The following is a 21842-nucleotide window of genomic DNA, read 5'->3' on the forward strand; positions in this document are numbered from 1 at the left end:
CAACAACTTGATCGCAGGCAAGTGATCAAACAAAAAAAAAAACTAAATAAAAAAGGGGGCAGGGAAATGTAATGTATTTAGTAGTATTTTATTATTATGACTGGTAATTAGTTTTTATTGTTTAGACTTTCTTTCTTTATCTGTTTTTTTGCAGCTTTTTTGTAGTAATTTCTCATTGTTTAACTTCTAGATATTTAGACAATGGCAAATACTTAAAGAAAATCTTAATGTTTATTATTACAGCAATTTTCTTATTATTTTCGATAAAACTTTAATTTTTAAGCCAAATTATGCCTTTCTACCAGCTAAAATTTAGGAATGTATTTTATAAATTTTTTTTTATTTTTGCCATTAATTTAAGTGTCATTTTGCATAAACAGACTTGTAACAGAGATTAATTTGCACATCACTCACATGTCAATGTTCAGCATATTAATATATGAATTCCAACTGCTATTATTTTTAGTAAACAAAAGTGCATATAAAGCAAATAATGGAGATACTTATGAATGTACATGCAGATAAATATGTATTTTTAGAAAAAACATTACATTTTTTTTATTGTACATTGGACATTCACCAAATTTATCTCAAATTATGAAATTTAAAAAGAAACATAATGGATATTTTTGAGTTTTTTTTTAAATATTTTGGTTTCTTTTTTAACTGCTTCTCCAAAAAGAAGCTGATAATTGCATATTTTAATCGTTCATTATTAAAAAAGTTTTATTTTTAGACTTTAACAAAAGCATGACTTAATTCAAAACATCCTCTCAGCAATAATTCTTTGAAAAATTCTACCTGAAATGTTTTAAATTTATTGGATTTTTTGATCGTATTTCTCTGGTACATACAAAAGTAAAAGATCATTACAAATTATTGTAGGTATGTAATAAAACAAAAAAAGCTTATAGCCAAAAAATATATATTGCCACCCAATGTGTGCGGATCGTTTGTGAAAACAGGTTTTTTTGTTACTAGAAAACAAAACTTCCGCAATGGGAAACCACAGAGCGGAGAGTTGAGTCAATTTTATTGAAGCATAAATTAGAGTAGAATAGATTTCGAGTGCTTTATATGGAGATTTAGAATGATGTAGACAAAACATGTTAAGTATTAAAAAAAACAAACATAATAACAAATAGTATTATAACATCTCCAATAATAGTTTTTTAACAACTTTTTTTAAGTTTAAATCTTATGAAACGTCAACAAACGTATACACTTGAAATAAAATTCGGAGAAAATTATCGTAAATTTCAAATTCTATAAATTAAATACTGTATGAAAAGAAAATCTTTTGGGCTTTGAAATAATCTATACTTTTATATATGTATATGGGGATTCCATGTCAAGTAAACCAACTTTTGAAATCGATGTCTTCCGATCGGGATGAAATTTGCATCAAGGATAGTCCTATTGGGCCCATTTTGAAAATAAGTAAAAAAAAAATTTTCGATTTCGGAAAAAAAATGTAAAACATTTTTTTTAACCGTATGGAGGCCACGAATGAATCAAGTCAATTTCGGATACTCTGTTCCAAAGTGAAGTGTATCCCAGAGAGAGCGTTCAGCATCGATCAAAACAAATAGTGAAGCAAAACTTCCCAACCACTTCATTCTAAACACTTTTAACAGGTATTGGAATATGTGACCTAGATTTGTCATAATGGAATATTACGGTTTCATGTCTGGCAGCATATTCGTCTTTCAGCCAATGCTCGCTTCAAAAGAAACAGGTTCCATGTGATGGTCTGACTCGATTTCAGCAACTCATAATATATGGGACCCATTTACTACCACCAAATACAAAGCATTACCTTTGCGCCATGGATATTTGGCTTTGGTGTCGATTCGGCTGGTAAGCCGAGCTTCACGTACAAGCTCTTACCCTTCGGGTTATCGTAATGAATCCATTTTTCATCGAAAGTAATGATTCGGTGCAAGAATTAGTTTCATTTATAGCGTTCAAACATCAATTCATCCCTGCTTTTGGATGAATCTCGCTGCTCGCAAACGTTTTGAAATTGTTGCTTGAATAAATCCCAACGGTTTTGCAAGCTCTTGTTGAGTTTTACAACAATCATCATGGAGTAATGCCTCCAATTCTTTGTCTTCTAACTTTTTTGGCTGGCTTGGTGGATCATAGTCTTCCGTGTCAATATCACCACTTCCAAAACGCACAAACAATCTCTCGCACGTTGAAACCGATGATACAGATTCACCATAAGCTTTGGTGAGCAATCGGTGTGCTTCAGCGGCACTTTCGTAGCTATCATTTATTTCCAAGATGAAAACCCAAGTATTTCTAAAAATTTTACTGAAAATTGACCCCCTCGTAATGATACAGGCCTTGCAAGTAGTTTATTGGGTAACCAGTGGTTATGTTTAGTAGCCAACTTATTCATCAATGCAGAGTATTTTCCATTAATTGTTTTCCATCAATTATTTGGGTTAACTTTTGTTAAATCCCTAACTGCTTTTTGACATTGAAGTCCAACTAGAATTTCTTTAAGTGTATATTGCAATGTATACTATATATTTATATAAAAATTATAAAACAAAATGTTTCTTTAAAAAAAGCTCACTTTAAATGGCAAGAACAAGTGTCCAGTTTGTATTTAATAATGTTTTCAAGTTAAAAATTCAAAAAGTGAAAAAGCAAAAACAACAACAACAAAAACAGTTGTTAACAACAACAAAAACAAACTAACCGGTCTACAGCTGGTCGATTGATCGAACGTTCGTTTGTTCAGTCGTTCATAACATAAAATAGCATGAATGACTAAAACAAATGTATCGAATTGAATTTAATTTGATTGATCCAACAAACTATTAAATACAAATATGAGGGTTGCATAAAAAATATTTATAACAAAAGAAAAAACTAAAAAAAGATGAAATAACAATAAAAACATACGCCCAATTCTCTCTTTACAAGTTAATCAAAAATCAAATAGATAGATATAAATTACATTTATTACTTGAAATGTAGGGGCTGTTCTTAATAAACTAAAGAAAGGAAAATTTGAACAATACAGTTCATGTTAATTGTTATCAATTAAGAAATAATAAAACAAACAAAAATTTGTCCAAGAATTTATAACAGCAAATGAATGTGAATGCATGACTCATCATGCAGTGCACAATAACAACAACAACAACAGCAATGCAATCGATAAAACAAACCAAAAGCTAAATAAAAAAAATAAATACAAAATGGACCATGTTGTAAAAAACTGTTACTGGTTTTAAACTCAATAAATAAAATCCACAAAGAAACAATGTAGATACGAAAAGAATTTTCAAACATAAAACATGGAAACTACCACAACAACAACAACATTTAATTACAATACAAATACTTTACGTACGTTACCGCGTAAACGACGACCTCGTGCAGTGGGTGAAGTGTCAATAACTTGTCCTTCAAGTTGTGTATACTTGAATGGCGAAGTTGGAGAGGATGCAGACAATAACTCAGCTAAACAAGAGCCTGTTTATGAGAACACTTGCCTCGAGGAATTAAAAGAGAAGTTCGATTCTGTACAAAAACCAGGCAACGAAACGCGAAATGTACGCCAACACCAACGTCAGCGAATACATTTGACATTTATACGTGCCACCATAGCCGAAGTGGATGAAAGGCGTGAGGGCATGGTGATGAGCACATTTGTAGGTTGGTATATTAAAACAGCTTTTTGCTAATTTTTTTTGTTCTTATGCTGATTTAAATAGACTGTTACTATCTATTTTCTGGCTAGGAAGGTTGGCAACATTGTGGTGATGTTGGGTAGGGGAAGAAGTGAAATCGTGGTACTTTTTGAAAAAAGAAAACAACCTTAAGATTTGTTAAAATTTCTTTTAATTTAGCAATATTATAAAATATTTTTCTTAACAAGCCAAAATATTGTAAACCTCCTTGTTCTGTAAATCGAATCCGATTTCGTTTATAAACGAATTCACCTATTTTAGAGTTCTGTAAATCGAATTCACTTTATTTATTCGTTTTACTTTCGAGAAACCAAACCTGTTTCAATGTGCACAATCGGGCGATTTGCAGAACATAAATTTTTTAACTATTCGTTTTTGAAAATCGCTCGTTATTGAAATCACTCGATTTATAATTTTGGGGGATGTTTCCATGTAAAAAATTCATAAAAAACGACAAATTGATATTCTGCAATTTCAACGACTTTGTACATTGGAACTGTCTTGTTTACTGGAATTTGGTTATAGAATAGGATAGTAGATTTGTCATACACCCTGTTCTGCAAACGAGAGATTTTCCAGAAAGAAAAATTTATTTTCTGAAAATCGCTGAAAATAACTTGATAATGGAACAATTTCTTTTGTCACGATTTTATGTGACTTTGATTAAAATATTTCTATTACGCAAAAATAAGGGATTTTTAAAATATTTAGCTTTTATTTTTAAACAGTTGTATAATATAAATTTATTCAAATTATTGGCCATTGTTAGCTATGTCCTTTTCCCATCTTCCTGGCAACATATGGATTTCGCGTCAAAAGAACTGCTCATATTTTGAGGCCAAGAACGAATCAAGCCAATATCGGAACTCTGTTCTGAAGTTATGTGTATCCCAGAGAGAGCGTTCTGCTCCGATCGAAACAAATACTAGTCGGATGGTGCAAGGTCTGAACTATAAGGCGGGTGAGGCAAAACTTTCAAACCACTTCTTTCTAAATAGTTTTTAATAGGTATTGCAACATGTGGCCTGGAGTTGTCATGTTGGAATATTACGGTTTTATGTCTGGCCGCATATTCTGGGCTTTTTTCGGCCAATACTCACTTTAAACGAATCAGTTGCTATCGGTACAGATTTCATGTGATGGTCTGGCCAGATTTTAGCAGCCCGTAATAGATAGGTCCCTTTTGGTCCCACCAAATACAGAGAATTACCTTGGTGCCATGGATATTTGGCTTAACGTTTTGAAATTGCTGCTGGAGTATCTACCAATGATTTTGAAAGTTCATGTTGAGTTTTACAACAATATTCATGAAGTAATGCCTCCAATTCTTGGTCTTCAAACTTTTTTGGCTTCTGAACCACACAAATCATCTCTCGCATGTTGAAACCGATGAAATACATTCGATTTTTTTACAAATTGAAGAAGTATAGAAAAACTTGCCGCATATGACGCTTTGTTTACACAAAATTCGACACTATAATGTTCAATATCTAAGTTAGAATACATGACAGATATGTAACCTTCAAAGTGACATGAAGTTATTAAAAACGAAAACTGCATTCAAAAGATATGCCATCTATTGTAAATCCCGAATAATGAAATCATACACCCAACAATACAAGAACAAGATTTATAGCATTAACATGAAAAAGAATTCAGGAAAAGTCCCGTGGCTTGTGAAAAGTTATATTAAAAGTTATAAAATATGACCGCAGAAAAGAGCACTGAATCAAATCACGCTTTTAGTGTTTTGTAAAATAACAATTTATGAATTTGTATCGCGGTTTTCTTCTAAAAATAACACTAGGATCAGTACTATTAAAAAATGGACAAATTTCAGGTTAATAACTATCGAGTGCTGACTCTTTTCCCATTCGTTAGTTAGCACACTTTTTTCATTTTGAATACGTTTGTTACTTTCTTTAAACACAATATTAATATAATAAACCAAACTAATTTTAAATCTCCAAACACTTTCTTTTTTTTCTCCTTTTAGATGATCCCGATCATTATTACGAACAACTTTCACCCCTAGCCCACACCAAACGACACTCATTGCTCGAGCAGTCTCGTACGAGTAGTTTACAAAGAAATCAAGACTCGGTACGTGTGTCCAAGCGTGGAAAAAAGATGTCATATTCAGCACATGCACTGGGGCAACACATATCAGACGATTCATTCGATTCCGATACCGATTACTATGAGGATGGTGAGCACTTCAAGAATTCCCATAATGATAGTGGTGTAGACATAAGAACCACTAAATTGCCAGATCCTCCATCATCGTCTAATCAAATGTATTCATTTGTTAAGAAGTTTAAGAATTTCATAGTGAATAAGAAATCTCCAAATAGTTCTAAACATGGCGGTAGTCAGCAGAAAATCTATGATAGTTCATCGCAATTCTATGCAGGTTCAACATATGAGGGGAAACAACCACAGCCATCGTCTTCATTGCAAGTACCAGAAACCAAAGAGTTAAGTACTTCAGAGAAAAATTTAATATTGGCACAAAGTACAGTGTCCAAACCAGAACCCATAAATGCTTCTACCACACCGAGAAAATCCAAAACTGGTAAAAGTTTAAAGTCACGTATACGTAAAAGTTTGGTAGGTTTTGACAATAAACAATTGTCAACACTAACGCCAACAAGAAGTACCTTCTACATTGAGGATCCGGCAAATGAAGAAAATAATGGACAGTTGGATTCTGGATTTTCAGAAAAAGCCTTATCTGGCGAACTGCCTACCACCACGTCTACACCTTCAGCAGAGTCACAGAAGTTGTCAACTCTGGCTCGCAAATCAAAAAAGGAATCCAAACTGGCAAATTCACAAAGAAGACGCACTACAATTGGTATTAGGCCTCATGAGCCGCCACCACCACCGCCTCCAGAAAACGACACGAAACCAAAACGTCAAAGCAATACTTCTTGGTATGCCGAATGTGGTGTGTTCAAAAATGGCACTACCAATCTGGTTCATGATGATTCTCAAATATTAAATAGTCAAAATGGTAGTTCGGGCAGCAGTTTTGCTGCTGGTTCTACTTGGTATGAGGAGGCAGGTTTGTACCAAACAAGTGGCATATCTGTGGCCAGCAGCAGTGGCAGTTCGGGTGTTTCAACCAGCAATGAAGCTGGACCAGCGGATGAAATGTCTCATAGTATGTTTAGCAATGAGCCTTTGTATCAGATCTATAGTGCTGCCAAACTAGAAGCCATTTCACGAGATATGCAAGATGAGAGTTCCACAGATGGCTATGAGGAAATCGGAGAACGTCTTAAGAATGGCAATGCTAAGGAAGGATGTCGCAAGTCTTCAAGACCATCAGCTTTGCAGTTAGTAGAACCGAAAGGTGGTCCGGAACGAACATTATGGAGTCAAATACCGGAAGTTATTAACTCGTATATAATACGTAAGTATTTTGAAATGGAAAACATCAATATTTTGAAATTAAGTGGTTTTTGAATACTGTACATTGCATTAATTTGGTTAGTTTTACTCATTGTTTTAATCAAGATTTCGTAATTGTAGAGGCTTGAATCAAATAAAAGTACGTGCTTGTGAAATTAATATACAACGGATGCTCTTTAATTATGTTTTCTTGTTACAATTTAATCAATTTTAAAGATTTACAAATTGTTTATGTGGAAAAATAAAAGATTTTTACTTACTGAAAACTTGGTATTAGCAAGAATTCTAATGGAGGAAATTAAAATTTTCGACAAGACTACGGATACAATATTATTATTTTAATAATAGACCAAAGTAGACCGACTCTTTGACAGCCATACCTAACTCTAAATATGCCCTTTGTAGTGCAGATAAAAGTCAATTAGTTACTTTATACATCCCAGGTAATCTACCGTGAAGACAACTAAGTAATCTTGAGTATAGTCCCTTTAACGTTTATTTCGCACTGCACTTTTTTGTAATTTGTACAAACTGGCTTTATACAAATTGTGTTGATATAATTCTCATTCAGTTTATTTTATTTTTGCTTAAGTATACTGACATCCCATGTAACATTTTACCCACCAAAAGTAATTTATTCGGTTATTGGACTGTCTATGATGTCCTTAAAACTGACTATTTGAGATCAATTAGCAATTAGCTGATCAAGTAATTATTAAAATTATTTTTTTTTATTTCCAGCCACAATGACCCCACGAGAACGAGCTTTAATGGAGGCCAAATTTGAAGTTATTACTTCGGAAGCCAGTTACCTTAAATCATTAAACCTCTTGCGTGCTCATTACATGAATCATCCCGTATTCCGGGATCAAAACGTTGTCAGCTCGCGAGATCGCAAATCTTTGTTCGCTCACATAGTGCCGGTACATGAATGCTCAGAGAAGCTCCTCACAGAATTGGAGTCCTGCTGGCAGGACAATATAATGTTAATAGGTTTAAGTAAACGCATCTATGCGATAGCCGAAAAGCATTTTCACGTCTATGTGGGATTCTGCGAGCATCAAGGACGCATGGATCGTACACTGAAACATTTGCGTGAAGGCAAAGGTCTATTTGCACAAAATTTGGAATTACTCGAGTCAAGTCCGGCCTGCTGTGGCCTGAATTTGCATTCATTCTTAATGTTACCTATGCAGAGAATAACAAGACTGCCACTGTTAATAGATGCCGTTTTTAGTAAATGTCATCCAAACGATGACGAATATGAGAATTGGAAAATGTGTTTGGCCATAATGAATAAAATTGTAACACAGTGTAATGAGGCGGCTAACAAGAGTGAACAGGCGTTTGAGATTGAAAGGATCTCAAGGCAACTGGAATTTAATCCATCCGTGATACGGCCATTGGCAATAGCTCCAGCTGGTGTTTTAGCTCCCGGCACTAAGCCACGTTATTTAGTTAAAAAGGGAGAGCTAACACATCTCATATGGCGTGGAGACGATGCCAAGTTGACATTTGGCAAGAAGTTTTCAAAGACCACAATATTTGCCTTTCTCTTTTCGGATTTGTTGGTATTGACAAAACGTAAAGCAGAAGAACAGTTTTCGGTATTTGACTATTGTCCGCGTAATATGTTGACAATAACTTCGGGAGACTCACTGCCACAATTGCCAACCAAAGATTTGAATAGTCAAACTAGTAAGAACTTAATTTTAATGACTTTGCTAGAGAATCATGAACGTAAAACAGTGGAGTTGGTAAGATTGAAATTTCAAATTGATCGTAAAATATTTATAAGCTAATAAAACAATTTGTTGCCTATAGCTGTTGTCCTGTCCCTCAGTGTCGGAGCAAGAAAGATGGCTACAAGCTATGCGTCCGCCAGAATCAGAAACTCCTGGTGAGAAGTTATACGAGCAATGGGATTGTCCTCAGGTCATAGCTAAACATGCCTATGAAAATAATGAACCAGATGTCTTAAATTTAGATGAAGGAGATGTAGTGAATGTCACACGTAAATTGCCAGATGGTAAGTTGACCTTTTTAAAAATAATTTTTTTGAAATATTTCATAATCCCCATTTCTTTGTATAGGTTGGTATAAAGGTGAACGAATACGTGATGGTGCCGTCGGTTGGTTCCCTGGCAGTTATACTGAGGAAGTTAATTCCGTTCATGTACGCGCACGTAATCTGAAGCAAAGACACCGTTTACTCACATTCACCGCCACCTATCTTGAATCACAAAAACGCAATAAATGATCAAAAAGTATATTATCCCTAAGGATAAAATGTAGTATGTAGTTTATAAAGTTAGCAATTAAGATTCGTATAGCAAACTATTTTGTGTCTTTTTAGTAAACTTAGTCCAAAATCAATATTTATATTTATATGTAGAGTTTATTTGTATGTATGTTATGTTTTTTTTTTTTAATTAAAATTAGTTTTTGCAATATATGTATTTTTTATTATGTATAAATTATTTAGGAAAATGTGATATGAAATTATTATAAATTTTAATGTAAAATTTCTATAAAAAAATGTGTATTTAAAATTACAACATTAAATATCTCTAGGAGTTGTCAATTATGGTTTAAAAGTGTATTAAACAAAAATAATCATTGAATAATCAAAACCATTATGTAAATTTAACACATTAATGTTATGTAATAAATAATAAATATTAAGTACTACTCTAAAATACGAAAATAAATAAAGAATTTAAACATTATAACGAATTTTAATGAATCGGAAATTGATTTATAGAGAAAAATGTAGAATTCCTGGTATATCACCAGTCGCATACACTTATAGAACCCTTTTTGTGGAACAATATTGTAATCCTTTTATTTCGCTAGATTTCTTCAATCCGGTTATTTGGAAAAATGTATTTTTTTGACTAAAACAGTTATTATATGATTTAATTTTTCTGAAAACTACGTTCTAAAAATGGGCAGTCTGCACTTCTATTTTTTGAAATATTGTTATTTTCTGAAGTCAATAGACTCACATATCGTCCCCTTAATAAAACAATAGTGTATAATTTGTTTGCCATTTCGAAATAATTGAGTTTAAAATTTTTGTGTTAGTAGACATCTAGAACAAAAGTAATATTTCAATTGATACTTTGACCCACTTCGTGGAAGTAGAATTTCACCAAATTTTGACCAAATATAGAATTAGTTATGTAGATTCTTATTACGCAATAAAAACATAATGGTGTATATGCTTATACACTATTGTTTTATTGAGGGGACGATATTATGTAAGTCTTTTGAAGCAAATTAAGCCAAAAAGTTCCTTAACTATTCAGAACAATTTGAATGTACTTCAAGAATCATTCCAACACATACTTGTTTGTCCCGAAACACTAAAGGTCTTATTGATAATCAATTTTTAAATTTATCAATGGTTTATAAAACAAATTATGTATGGAAATTTAGTTTTATAAATTATTATATTGTGATAAATTGTGATAATTTCAAGAATAAGGCCCTAATTTTGTAAATCACGTTACCAAAGTGATATTTATATGGAAAGCAAAAACAAAATTTCAAAAATTTTAGAAATTTGTTTTTGTTTTATATACAAAATTTTCAAATTATGAATGGCTGCTATGTGAAACTACAAATTTAAATCTTAAGATAACATTTAAAAACAAGTAAAATAAACATATTCGGCTGTGCTGAAGCTAATATACCCTTCACCAAAGTACACTTTAAGAAACAAATTGAAAAAAACATTTTTTTTTTTAAAAAATTTAGAAGAACAAATTTGGTGAAAAATAATTCTGATGGGTTACTCCCTAATTCGATTCGAAAGGAAATCTTTTCGAATTACAGTGTATTTAGCAAACATTTTCGGATTGAGTTACGCAGTAACCCCCCTGGTTAAAAAATATTTTTTCTGATTCTGACAAACTTTGTAGTATGACGTTAATTATACGTCGTTGAAAATGTCTGAAATGGTCTATGTTAATAACATAATCCATAGATATGTAGATAAAAAATCAAGGAGATTTTATTTTTCGTATATGTCCACCATTTGTGGGCCTCGGAAAGTTGATTTTAACAGACAGACGGACATGGATATCCAAATGTAGAAATTACAAATGGATGACAAACTAATATCTACCCTTGCCACTTATGGTGAATAGAACCCGTGCCGGAAATCAATTGAAAGTTGCAAAATTGGGTAAACAATGGTACTTTTTCCGATATCTTAAATTCCCTATTTAAATAATATTTTCTAAACATTTGAAATAAATCTTATCTTTTAGAAAAAATTTTCTTTCTAACAAGGTATAAATAAAACAATAATTTCGAATGAAAAATAGTACTGTACCCCGTTTCTATAACATGTGAGAAGTTTTCGAATCGAAAAAATTTTAAAATTCTAGTATTCATTCAGTTTTTAACAGTATGACTTAGGTAATGTTCAAACTGAATACAGTAAAACCTTGATAATCCGGATAATTGATTGCAGACCCTAATCCAGATTATCAAAATATCCGGACTACCGAATAAAAATTTCAAAATATTGTTCTTGTATTAAAAAAGCTTTTTAACAAAAATATCTAATGATTGCATTTAAAAAGAACAAATTTAACAAAGATAAAGTTTTGTGTGGTCTCTTTTCTGAATGCATCTTACACAAACACTGAACTTCAGAAGAACGATGCTTTTCCATGTTTTATTAAAAAACATGCAATTGCGTAGAAAATAGTTTGTTTTTGCAAAAAAAAATATATTTTTGGAATTAAAATTAATAGAGATTAACACTACAGTTTGTATGCAATCCGGTTTATAGAGTACACAGTGTAATGAAAACTGATGTCCGGATTACCGAATAATCCGTATTAAAGGGTTATCAAAGTTTTACAGTACATACACAGTAACAATTTACTAATCTCGTCCTATGTTAACAAGAAGTTTATAAATATTTCCAATGAAATGTTTCTCATATACAATACAGAAACGATGTACTCTGGTAACCAATATGTATGTCAAAAATTTAAACATTCCACATTTTTAATTCGAACCGAATAAAACTATTAAAATTAACAGCCTGTTTTTATACAATTTAACATCAATTACAGAATAATTTTCTATTAACGTTTCACATCTACACTATTCACATGTACACTATTTTTAAGTAAAAATTTATTTAATTATTTTTAAAATATTTTTTGAATTAAAAAAAACAAGTTTTTTCACGTGTTTATATTTATTTACCGTTAAAATGTTTGACACTTCTCGACTGGGTGGTGTGTTTGTTTTCTTTGAGAATGACATTTGTAAAGTGCTGCCAAGTTTTGGTGTTACTCTTTATCATTAAGAATACGACGTCAAAACAAATGTCAAATAATAAAGTGAAAAATAAACTAAAAAATATATAGAATTGTATCTGTGATTTATATAAATAATGTACAGCATTTATAAGTTGTACTTTTAAAAGCAGATAAAAAGCAATAAGTGAATATTCATTCAGTAATGAATACACAATTTCATACGCCATCATTTGGTGATGATATTTTTGACATGGGAGATGCTACATCCTCGACTTCTAGCTTTGTATCAGGACAACCAGTTAATAATTCCTCCTATATGTATCAGCAACAACAGCATACTCCAACATCGGTAGGAAGGACATTTTAAGTTATTGAAATAAAATATGATTGTATTACTTTGTGGTTATTTACATTTATTGAACAAGCTTACCTAATTACAGCAGTGTTGTATGGAGTGAGTGAATCCTTTAGCCATTTGTAAACAAAATTTGTTAATAGTTGGGCTAAATTTATGTAGTGTAGATTTAGAAATATTAATTTTAAAGATTTCTTATATATCATTAAATTGCAATGAATTTTCGAAAATTAAAAAAAATTTGAAGTACTTTAGGTTGGTATGTATATTTCCCAATGTAAATACTTGTAATACCCATTCATATTTGGCTATTAGAAATAAAAAACAATTTTAACAATTTTGGCTTCATCTTTAACCAACAAATCACTATAGTATTATTATAATAACTTTCATTGAATTATCATTGCAATTGAACTAATCATTTAAAAAAATATTCCACTTTGTATTTTGTATGTACACAAAAACCAATTAGTTCCACTTCAATTATATATATTTTTAATTACTTAAAAATGACAATTTGATTTAATCCGCCTTCGTCTCTAGGTATTTTATTTCACCACCCTTTCAAATTATTAATCATTCACCATTCCCTTTAATACAATCACTATTATAATTTGCGTATGTACTGTATTTAAACTCTTATCAATTTATTAAATCTATGCAGCAAGTTAAAGCTCTAAATACATTTAAATTCCAATTTAGTTTGTTTAAACTGCGAAACCAATGAAGAAGCTGTTAGTGAGTTTATTTTCAACATATGTTTAATTAAATACCGCCACAAAACATAAAATTATTATCAATTCTTTCTTTCTCTATTCTCAGTCTATTATTAAGTTTATTGTGTGTTCTTTTGTTTCTTCACTTTCTAGACAAAACGTATGATTAGTCTTCATAATACGTCAGATGAATACCATACGGCTAATGAAGAATCATTTAACGTCACGGCAAACAATTCAATGAACAATTCAGTAATACAGCCAAATACAAACACATTGAACAATGTTCCACCAGGAGGAAATACAACACCAGCAACTACTACTGGACCAACGACTATGGCTGCTCGCAAACAAATGGTACCTTTGGATCAAAATGAACCAGCCAAGCCCTTGTCTGCATATGCTCTGTTCTTTCGCGATACTGTAAGTGCTATTAAGCAGCAAAATCCCTCATGTTCATTTCAAGAATTATCAAAAATTGTGGCCTCCATGTGGGATGCTTTAGATCCCGTGCATAAAGGCGTGTATAATAAAAAGAATGAATTAGCAAAGATCGAATATTTAAAACAAATGAGAATCTATCAGCAGCAGCAACAATTGAAACAAGAACAACTAGCCACAAATGCAAACGAAACAATACCAACTGACACGAATGTCCAACCACAATCTACATCCCAACAAGTAACACCAACACCAGCAGCAACTAGTACAAACGCTCAGCAAAATACCGAAGTAATTAATAACAATAATATAGCAAATACTACTAACCCCACTCCAGCAACAAGTGCCAGTGTAAATTCAGGTGCACCTTCCGATGAGCAAATAAGTTTATTAACTGAAGCTGGTGCGGTACAAAAGTGTACGCGAGAAAATTGTAATAAACGTGCCATCATTAACCCGGACTGGGAAGATGAGTATTGCAGCAATGAATGTGTAGTAATACATTGTCGTAATGTGTTTAATACTTGGGTTCAATCCAATTTAGAGGCTAAACAACAACAGCAGCAGACAACAACACAGCAAACTACTACAACCTAATTTATTTTTATTTTATTAATTTTTTTTAGTTTTTTTTTCTTCATTTCATTTTAACTTTTCTTTTATGTAAAACAAATTTACAAATTAAATTGTAAAACATTTTATGTATTTAAGAAATAATTTTAATATATATAATTGAGAAATTCTTTTCATTTATTAATTGTATGGCTATAGCTTTTTTCCATTATTTTAAAAATACAATAAAAATTTAAAATAAAAAGTATGTACTTGCTTTTGAAATTTGCATTAAATCAAGAGTTTTTAGAGATGTTTTCTTTCTTAATTTAAGATAAATTGGAAAACAATTGTATCATTAACGAGCTTTTCTATAAAAAGGTAACAAACTGATTTTTCTTAATAATTTCTTCTGATAATCCGAATGTAATTCATATATAAGAAAGATTTAATAGCTATTTTAATTAAACCCGTTTCACGAAATGTTTCGAAAGCGGCCAGAAATTCTATAAAGACCTAATGATGGAGAAAAAACATTCTGGGCGGGAAATGCAACTGTGTGTAATGAAAGGCTAACAATTCAAACTGTTAAAAGGTATCAATATTTTTGATTATTTCGGTAACAGTAATTGCAGTAATTTCGATAACGGTAGCTTAGTGGTAACTCTATTTACTGTTATTTAGGTAAGGGTATGTTAATGATAATGACAGTTTCCTTCTAAATTAAATTATTAAAAACAAATTATTTTAAATTTGGTAGATTTCAATACACTCAATTATTGAAATCAAAAATTATTATTTTTATAATATAAATTATCTATAGATCAGAGCTGTAAATGAATCATTAATTTTTGAATTAATTCGCGAATCATTTACACAAAAAAAAAATTGAATGAAATTTCCAACTTAAATGAATTTGTAGAATTCGTTTCTAATTCAAATGAATTTTTCAAAGTGAATTGCAATTCATTTGAATTGAATTGCATTTCACTTTAACAAATTCATTAGAATTGGAAATGAATTGAAATATTTCTGCCAAATTCGTTTGAATTGATTCAAATTTCATTCAATTCTTTTTTGTTGTGATAAGAATTAACTCAAAATTTAGCTAATTCATGAGATAAAATCAAAAAAGAATAATTCATTTACAGCTCTGCTATAGATTAAAGGCTTAAAGGGTATTTTAGGGGTAACGGTAGCTTATCGGTTGATTCCACTCAGAAAACCCAAATATTTTCATGAGAAAAAAATATTGATAAAATTTTAATTGTAATAAGAAAGCAAAAAGTGCTTGGAGATACACATATTTTTGTTCAAAATATAAATTTTATCTATCACAATTTTTTAGAGGTATTTTGCGATGTTCTCATATCACGACTAAATAATTTTTTTTTTAAATTTCGCCAAATTTTTAAAAAAGTTCATAAAATTTTTTCATTTTGAAATTTTGTAATGCCCAAACGACTCGGAGGTGTCATTTACAAATAAATTGTGTTTACGCAAATAGCATTCGTGAAAAATATTCATTTTGGAAAAATTTACAGTAATTCATTTGAGAATGTCGTGTTAAATTCCTGCACTTGATCATTTAAAAAAACTGAAAAATTTTGATACTCGGTAAATTTTCCAGCAAAAAGTATTACCGCAATTGTTTACGGGATATAAACATAATCTGTAAGTTAGAAACTGTATCAAATTAATGAAAAATTCTTGTGGTATATTTTGAGTTTTAGCTTTTTTAAATGATAATAAATGCATGCTACACGTTCAATAAATATCGCGATACTGGAACGCGGTCAATATATACAGTGGTGGCCAGGTAATTAAGACAAAAATTGTTTGCTACATTCCATGTGATTCTCAATTATTTTTTCAAATATTTCCACAAATATGAAAGCATGAGGACTCTTTTAACACACAAGTGTGTTTTATTCAACTGTGCCAATTCATACATATTCATATTCAATATTTATAATAATAAATTTCATATCTTTAGGTCCTTTTGTTTTGGCTCTATCGCACTTAAAATTCAGTTGATGAAAAAACATTAAAGTATTTGTCTTAAATAGCTGGCCACCACTGTATGTATTTAACGTGTAGCAGTGCAATAAGAGATGAAAGTTAACTAACATAAGATATTCACAGATTTTCGTTTCCTATCGTCCGATATGTGTCACTGATTTTTTACATTTCGAAACTTAAAAGCAATACAAGCAAGCCATCCGAATTCAGTTTCAATGATTCTCCAAAAATGTTGATTATTCTCATATATAGTGTTTTATTATTCCTAACAAGTGTTTTTTGTTCTTTTCTTAAATGTGTATGTATGTTCAAAATATTTTTGCAGAATTTTTCAATATTTCATCACTTATAATAAAGTGATGAAATAAGTCTTATATAATAAAACACCATTCGTTTTTTGCTAAATATATTTTTTATTTTCTTGTTTTCTTTATTTGTATTCATACATAATTTTTGTTTGTTTTTGTTTTTTTAGATTTATTTTGAAAATTTTATGTTTTGCTTAATTATGTTTTATTTAAAAAAAGCCGAGAGATATTAAAATATATAATAGTATAAGTATAGATAGAGTATATAGTAGAGAAAAAACGATATTAAATTCATAATTATAATATATTTATATTATTAAAGAATAGTACTTAAACATATACACACTTATATAATTATATAAATAATGAATATAAAAATTATAAAATTTATATATAAAAATAATAATAAAAAAATTATATGTATATTGTAGGTATAATTTTAAATCACTTCAAACTAAAGACACAAATTTTGATTTATTTTAAAAGAAATTTAAGTTTAAAATTAATAAGTCGTTTCGCAGAAACCTTTTAGAGAAAAACAATACATAATAAAATAAAAAATTACAACAAAACTAGAATTGTTAAGTTAAAAATAAATAAAAAATAATTTGATTACAACATTATAGATATTTAAAAAAAGTTATATATTTTTAATAATAAAAAAATATTTTGTTTTAACAAAATATTTCAAATTACTTTTAATTTTTTTTTAAATATAAACTATAATGTTAAATCAAAAATTATATTTATTATTAACCACAATATATAAAGAGATAAGGAGAAATAGTTTAAAGGAGTGGGAAGTAAATGTATGAGAAAGAGAGAGCTTAAAGCTGTTATAAAAATATTTGCATTATAAAAAATATCTTTTTAAAAAAAACATTATATAAAATCACAAAAAACAAGCATGCTTTATATAAAAAAATATGTATAAAAAAACAAAACGGACGCCATTGTTAAAAAACAGAATTAAATACTAATAAAAACAAAAAAAAACGAAAGGAGATTTTCAGTAAAAGCTTAGATAGAAAAAGAGGAGAGTTTAATAGTTTTAAACCCGAAGGCAGTTATTAATCTTATTTTATTTTAACATGCAAAGCAATTTTTATTCAAAATATTTAAGCCAATTTGAAAACCAACATGAAACTGTGGTGGTGGCCAAGTGAGAGTGTAAGAGAGGAGTAAAAGGATAGCTTCAACTATAAAAAAGCTTTAAAGAGATCATTCTATTGCTATTGAAACTCCTGTATTTCTCTCATGTTTGTTATTTGTTTTTTTTTACACAAAATACCAAATTTAAAATTATTAAACCAAAAATGTAATTGTTTTGTTAAATATTTCTTTTGTTTTGTTTCAAAGTTTTAAACCTAAATAATATCACCAAATGGTTTTCTATGTATGTATATTATATATTATGTTTTGTATTGTATTATTTATTAACTTATGTGCTAAAAAACAAACTTAATTCTTTTGTTGCTTTATAGTAGTATAGAATTTGTAAATTTCTTACAAACATTTATTTTGAATTTCGACTGACAATTTTTTTTAATTCATATTAAATTTTAAGTAATTAATGTATGTATGTAAGTTTGGTAATAATTATTATTTCCTATAAAGGGGCGGGTTTGTTTTTTCTGCTTTAGCTTTAAACTTAATATTGTTTATTTGTTTTTCCTTTTTTTGTTTGTATTTTTTAATATTGTGCTTTAGTTTTTTTTTTAAATGTTCGGCAACTGTTATGTTTTTTTTAATTGGTTTTTTTGTGTTTTTTTAACCCTTGTTTGTGTTTCTAAGGTGTCATACTAAAGCTTGCTAAGTTTTTTAGTTTTATTACTTTTAATTTTAACAAGCAACTAATTACATTTTGACTAGAGTTGCTGTTTAAGAATATGAGAAGCCAAATTTAAAGAATCCAATAACCCAAATACGGTAGTATTTTAAATAATCTGAAAAGGAGAAAAAAATAGAATAAATATGAGATTCAATAATAACGGCAATCACTGAAATAAAAAAATGTCTTAACAAATTGATTAGTTGGGGAATTCGTCTATTTCATCAGACACACGGACTTACAGACTTTTTATTTTGTTAATAAAATTTCACATAGTAAGTGCTCAGGTATTTTTGAATTGATTTGTATCTATATGGGCATATTTTAACAGAGGACTCAGTATAGAACAATCGACCAAAACAGCTATATTGAGCAGTTGACCTAAGCTGTTATATTCAACAATTTGTCGAATCCATTTTTTTATTGTAAATTCAATATTGAAAAAATCTAACAAAATGTTCCAACTATCCTCGAATAACCTTAAATTTAATTTGTTACCTCATTTAATTTAAGAGTTTTCATCCAATTTAACCGTATTAAGGTTCTTAAACAGTTCTTCATCACTTCGTTTTAAATCATCGTCTGCTACCTCTTCACATTTATTCGATTATCTGTAATTCGTTGATATCGACATCGGCGGAATCTTTGCAGAATGTACTCGAACGTTCTAATTTTGAAGCCACCACAATTGATGGTTGCTGCTGCTGCTGATGATGATTATCGATATCGTTATTTTCATTGTTCGCAGTATGATTGGAAGTTTTTATGAGCAATTCGATCTTTTGTTTAACAGCCTGTGCAGTTTGATAAATCTCATTGGAATTTTGTAATGTGCGGTTTTTGTTATTAGTTGGCTGTTGTTGATTAAAATTGGTTTTATTTACAGCGACAGCATGGGTTTTCTTCAAGTGCAAAGTATTCGGTCTGCGTGTGGGTATATTTGAAGGTTGGCCATTACGATTGTTTACAACCGAGGAGTGGGAAGCTGAGCGCATTACCGGATGTCCGCTGAAATGTTTACTTGACTCCTCTTTGGAATTTTGACTCTCTTGCGATTTTTTCAGAACTTCTTGTTGTTTACTCTTTTCCTTTTCGGCCCGCCTAGCCAAGATTTCACGAGATTTCGCCGAGAGGAAACTGTGTTTTGTTACTGGTGGGTTATCGTTCTTACCCGGTACCGATATGGAGCGTTTATATAAATCTCTTGACGATTGATTCGAGGAAACTGATGACAGACGACTGTGGGCCGATTTGGTGGTGGTAACCGATGAGGGACTGGAACCAGTGGAAGTAATTCTTTGTTGTAGATATTTAGGTGCTCGTGGACCTAGACTTGTAGGTCTTGAGGGTTTTGTTGTGCCATTGACTGTTTTGTTTTTTTGATTTTGATTAGTGCTGGTGTCTGCTTTGATATTCTTTGGCCGGGCCAATCGAGTAGAGGTTAGTGATTCTCGAGATGCTGTTTTGTTGGTAATCACTGAACTTTTCATGCTTTCATTTAATGAATCTACACCAATGTCGGAGAATCGTTCAGTATCGGAAGACTTGTTAGTTTTACTTCTTGCCGGGCGACAGGAAGTTGAAGCCAAACTGTCCAAGGACATGTTATTGGTCGATTTGATTGCAGCCACTTTGCCATTGAGATGTTTACGAGCTGCTGGACTTGAATGTCTTGAACTCTCACTTGAAGATTGCTGGTAATTGTTCTGTTTCTTTGCCAGACTCGCTGGTATACTCGAACTAGTGCTACTACGAACAGGACCCTGTGTTGTGGGGGTTTTCTTGGGTTCCAAATAACGGGGTCTTACATCGGCCAACTTAAGAGGTTGAGGTTTGGGTTTAGTGGTAGAATCTGCCGCTCTCGATTCGACGGGTTTCTTTGGTTCAATGGTTTTGGTTGCATTTGTTGTGGGTTTTGTAGCCTCTGATTTAGTTCTGCGGTGTGTGGCGGAGTTTGTATTCGCACTATTACGTTCTGTGGTGACCGTACTTTGAGAAATTCCTCGTAGAGATTGTGGAACATGAGCACGAGAATTTGATTTTAAAACACGACCTACAAGTTAAAAGAAAATGTTATGGGTTAATAAAAAGGTAATTTAATTAGAATTGAGAGATATGTTATCATTTATTCATAGTAAAATCGACAATGTTGCTCAAAAATTTCAAATTCGCTTTGGTTTTTCTTTTTTTTAAAGGTTAAAAATTTAAATTTTATAAAATCTGACTAAAAATTTTAAAGTTATTAACAGTTTTACTTTATTTATTTAAATATGAACTTTGAACCTATTAAAAACAAATCTTAAGCGAATTTCGAAATTCTGAAGACCTTTAAATTGAATACGGCCACGAAAAACATGTATACCAATTATTATCGAAATCTGAAGAGAATTTTTGTCGTGTCATAAACTACTATAAACTTACTTGTTCCTTCTCTTATATCGTGATTAGCTTGTACACCTCTTTCGGTTGTCTGCACTGCATCGTGAGTCTGTGTGGCCTTATACAACTGGGTATCGCCGGCCAAGGCTTTTTTCGAATGAGCTTGTATGGCCAATTTAACTTGTTGCAGATCTTGATTTCTAGTACTGCCACCAAATGAAAATGCTTTAGATACCGGCTTGCCTCGTTTCAGATCTAAAGGTTCTGTTAATCTGGCTAAGGTTTGTATTTTCTTTCTTAAATCCAGGTCCATTCTCTGCCATGCTGTTACTCTCATCGCCCGCGAGCATTGTCTAATGAGACATTGTTCCACTGCAGATAATAACGAACTTACTAGACGTATATACTCGACATCCCAGTCAAGATCTTCCTCTTGAAGACCTTGTAGTTCTTTGGCCAATTCTCCCAGACCAGCCGGCATTTGAATGACTTTAGCTTGCAGCACAGTATTAAGACGAGTTATGCGTTGATAACTGCGACAGGCTTGATCGGGAGTTAGAGAGGAAGCAGTCCTTAGTAGTACGCCTTCCAAACGTGGTATATGACAACTGCGATCATGACCCAGGGAGAGGAATGAATCGCTGGCTATTAAGCTTGCAAAGTGTTCAGCTATGTAAGTGTAGGCAGCATCTAAGATGTCGCGTACTAAATTTTCGCAAACACCTCCCCACCGATATGTAGCCAGTTGTGCTAATAAATTGTCGCAATCCAGTACGCAATCCAATACAGATTCGGAGGTCTTGAGAAAATAAATAAAAAT

At 31.1% G+C, this 21842-nt stretch overlaps 3 protein-coding genes across 6 annotated transcripts in view; 2 read left to right on the forward strand and 1 right to left on the reverse strand.

Moving 5' to 3' along the window:
• Exn (Ephexin) overlaps nucleotides 1–9862 on the forward strand; it is a 29302-nt gene extending 19440 nt beyond the window's left edge. For 2 of the 3 annotated variants that reach the window (XM_065504800.1, XM_065504803.1), the window contains exons 3-6: nucleotides 5710–7131; nucleotides 7872–8887; nucleotides 8955–9159; nucleotides 9224–9862. In XM_065504800.1, coding sequence (XP_065360872.1) covers nucleotides 5710–7131; nucleotides 7872–8887; nucleotides 8955–9159; nucleotides 9224–9390 — 2810 coding nt within the window. In that variant the 3' untranslated portion in view covers nucleotides 9391–9862. Of the gene's footprint in view, nucleotides 1–3123; nucleotides 3679–5709; nucleotides 7132–7871; nucleotides 8888–8954; nucleotides 9160–9223 lie in introns of those variants that run through there. The other variant, XM_065504802.1, reaches the window with a different exon arrangement.
• A 2722-nt stretch (nucleotides 9863–12584) lies between these two features.
• On the forward strand, nucleotides 12585–14784 carry LOC135955077 (TOX high mobility group box family member 4). 2 transcript variants are annotated; one of them, XM_065505370.1, is made up of 2 exons: nucleotides 12585–12767; nucleotides 13643–14784. In XM_065505370.1, exons 1-2 carry the CDS (start codon nucleotides 12621–12623, stop codon nucleotides 14525–14527), a joined length of 1032 nt encoding a protein of 343 aa, XP_065361442.1. In that variant the 5' UTR covers nucleotides 12585–12620; the 3' UTR covers nucleotides 14528–14784. The 2 variants fall into 2 exon arrangements, with proteins under 2 accessions (XP_065361442.1, XP_065361443.1); XM_065505371.1 differs by lacking the exon at nucleotides 12585–12767 and adding an exon at nucleotides 13482–13511.
• A 3130-nt stretch (nucleotides 14785–17914) lies between these two features.
• LOC135953691 (uncharacterized) overlaps nucleotides 17915–21842 on the reverse strand; it is a 74096-nt gene continuing 70168 nt past the window's right edge. Inside the window, exons 4-6 of the mRNA XM_065503664.1 lie at nucleotides 21065–21821; nucleotides 19142–20696; nucleotides 17915–18758 (exon numbers count right to left, since the gene is read on the reverse strand). Of these exons, the coding sequence (XP_065359736.1) occupies nucleotides 19243–20696; nucleotides 21065–21821 (2211 nt within the window). The 3' untranslated portion in view covers nucleotides 17915–18758; nucleotides 19142–19242. The remainder of the gene's footprint in view (nucleotides 18759–19141; nucleotides 20697–21064; nucleotides 21822–21842) is intronic.

The sequence above is a fragment of the Calliphora vicina genome, chromosome 3 (genome assembly GCF_958450345.1).
Source record: "Calliphora vicina chromosome 3, idCalVici1.1, whole genome shotgun sequence".
In the NCBI taxonomy this organism is placed as follows: Eukaryota; Metazoa; Arthropoda; class Insecta; order Diptera; family Calliphoridae; genus Calliphora; species Calliphora vicina.

Coding starts and splice junctions, on each gene's coding strand:
- LOC135955077 (XM_065505370.1), top strand. CDS start 12,621: ATGAATACACAATTTCATACGCCATCATTTGGTGATGATATTTTTGAC. Junction 12,768..13,642: donor AACAGCATACTCCAACATCG/GTAGGAAGGACA, acceptor TTCACTTTCTAG/ACAAAACGTATGATTAGTCT.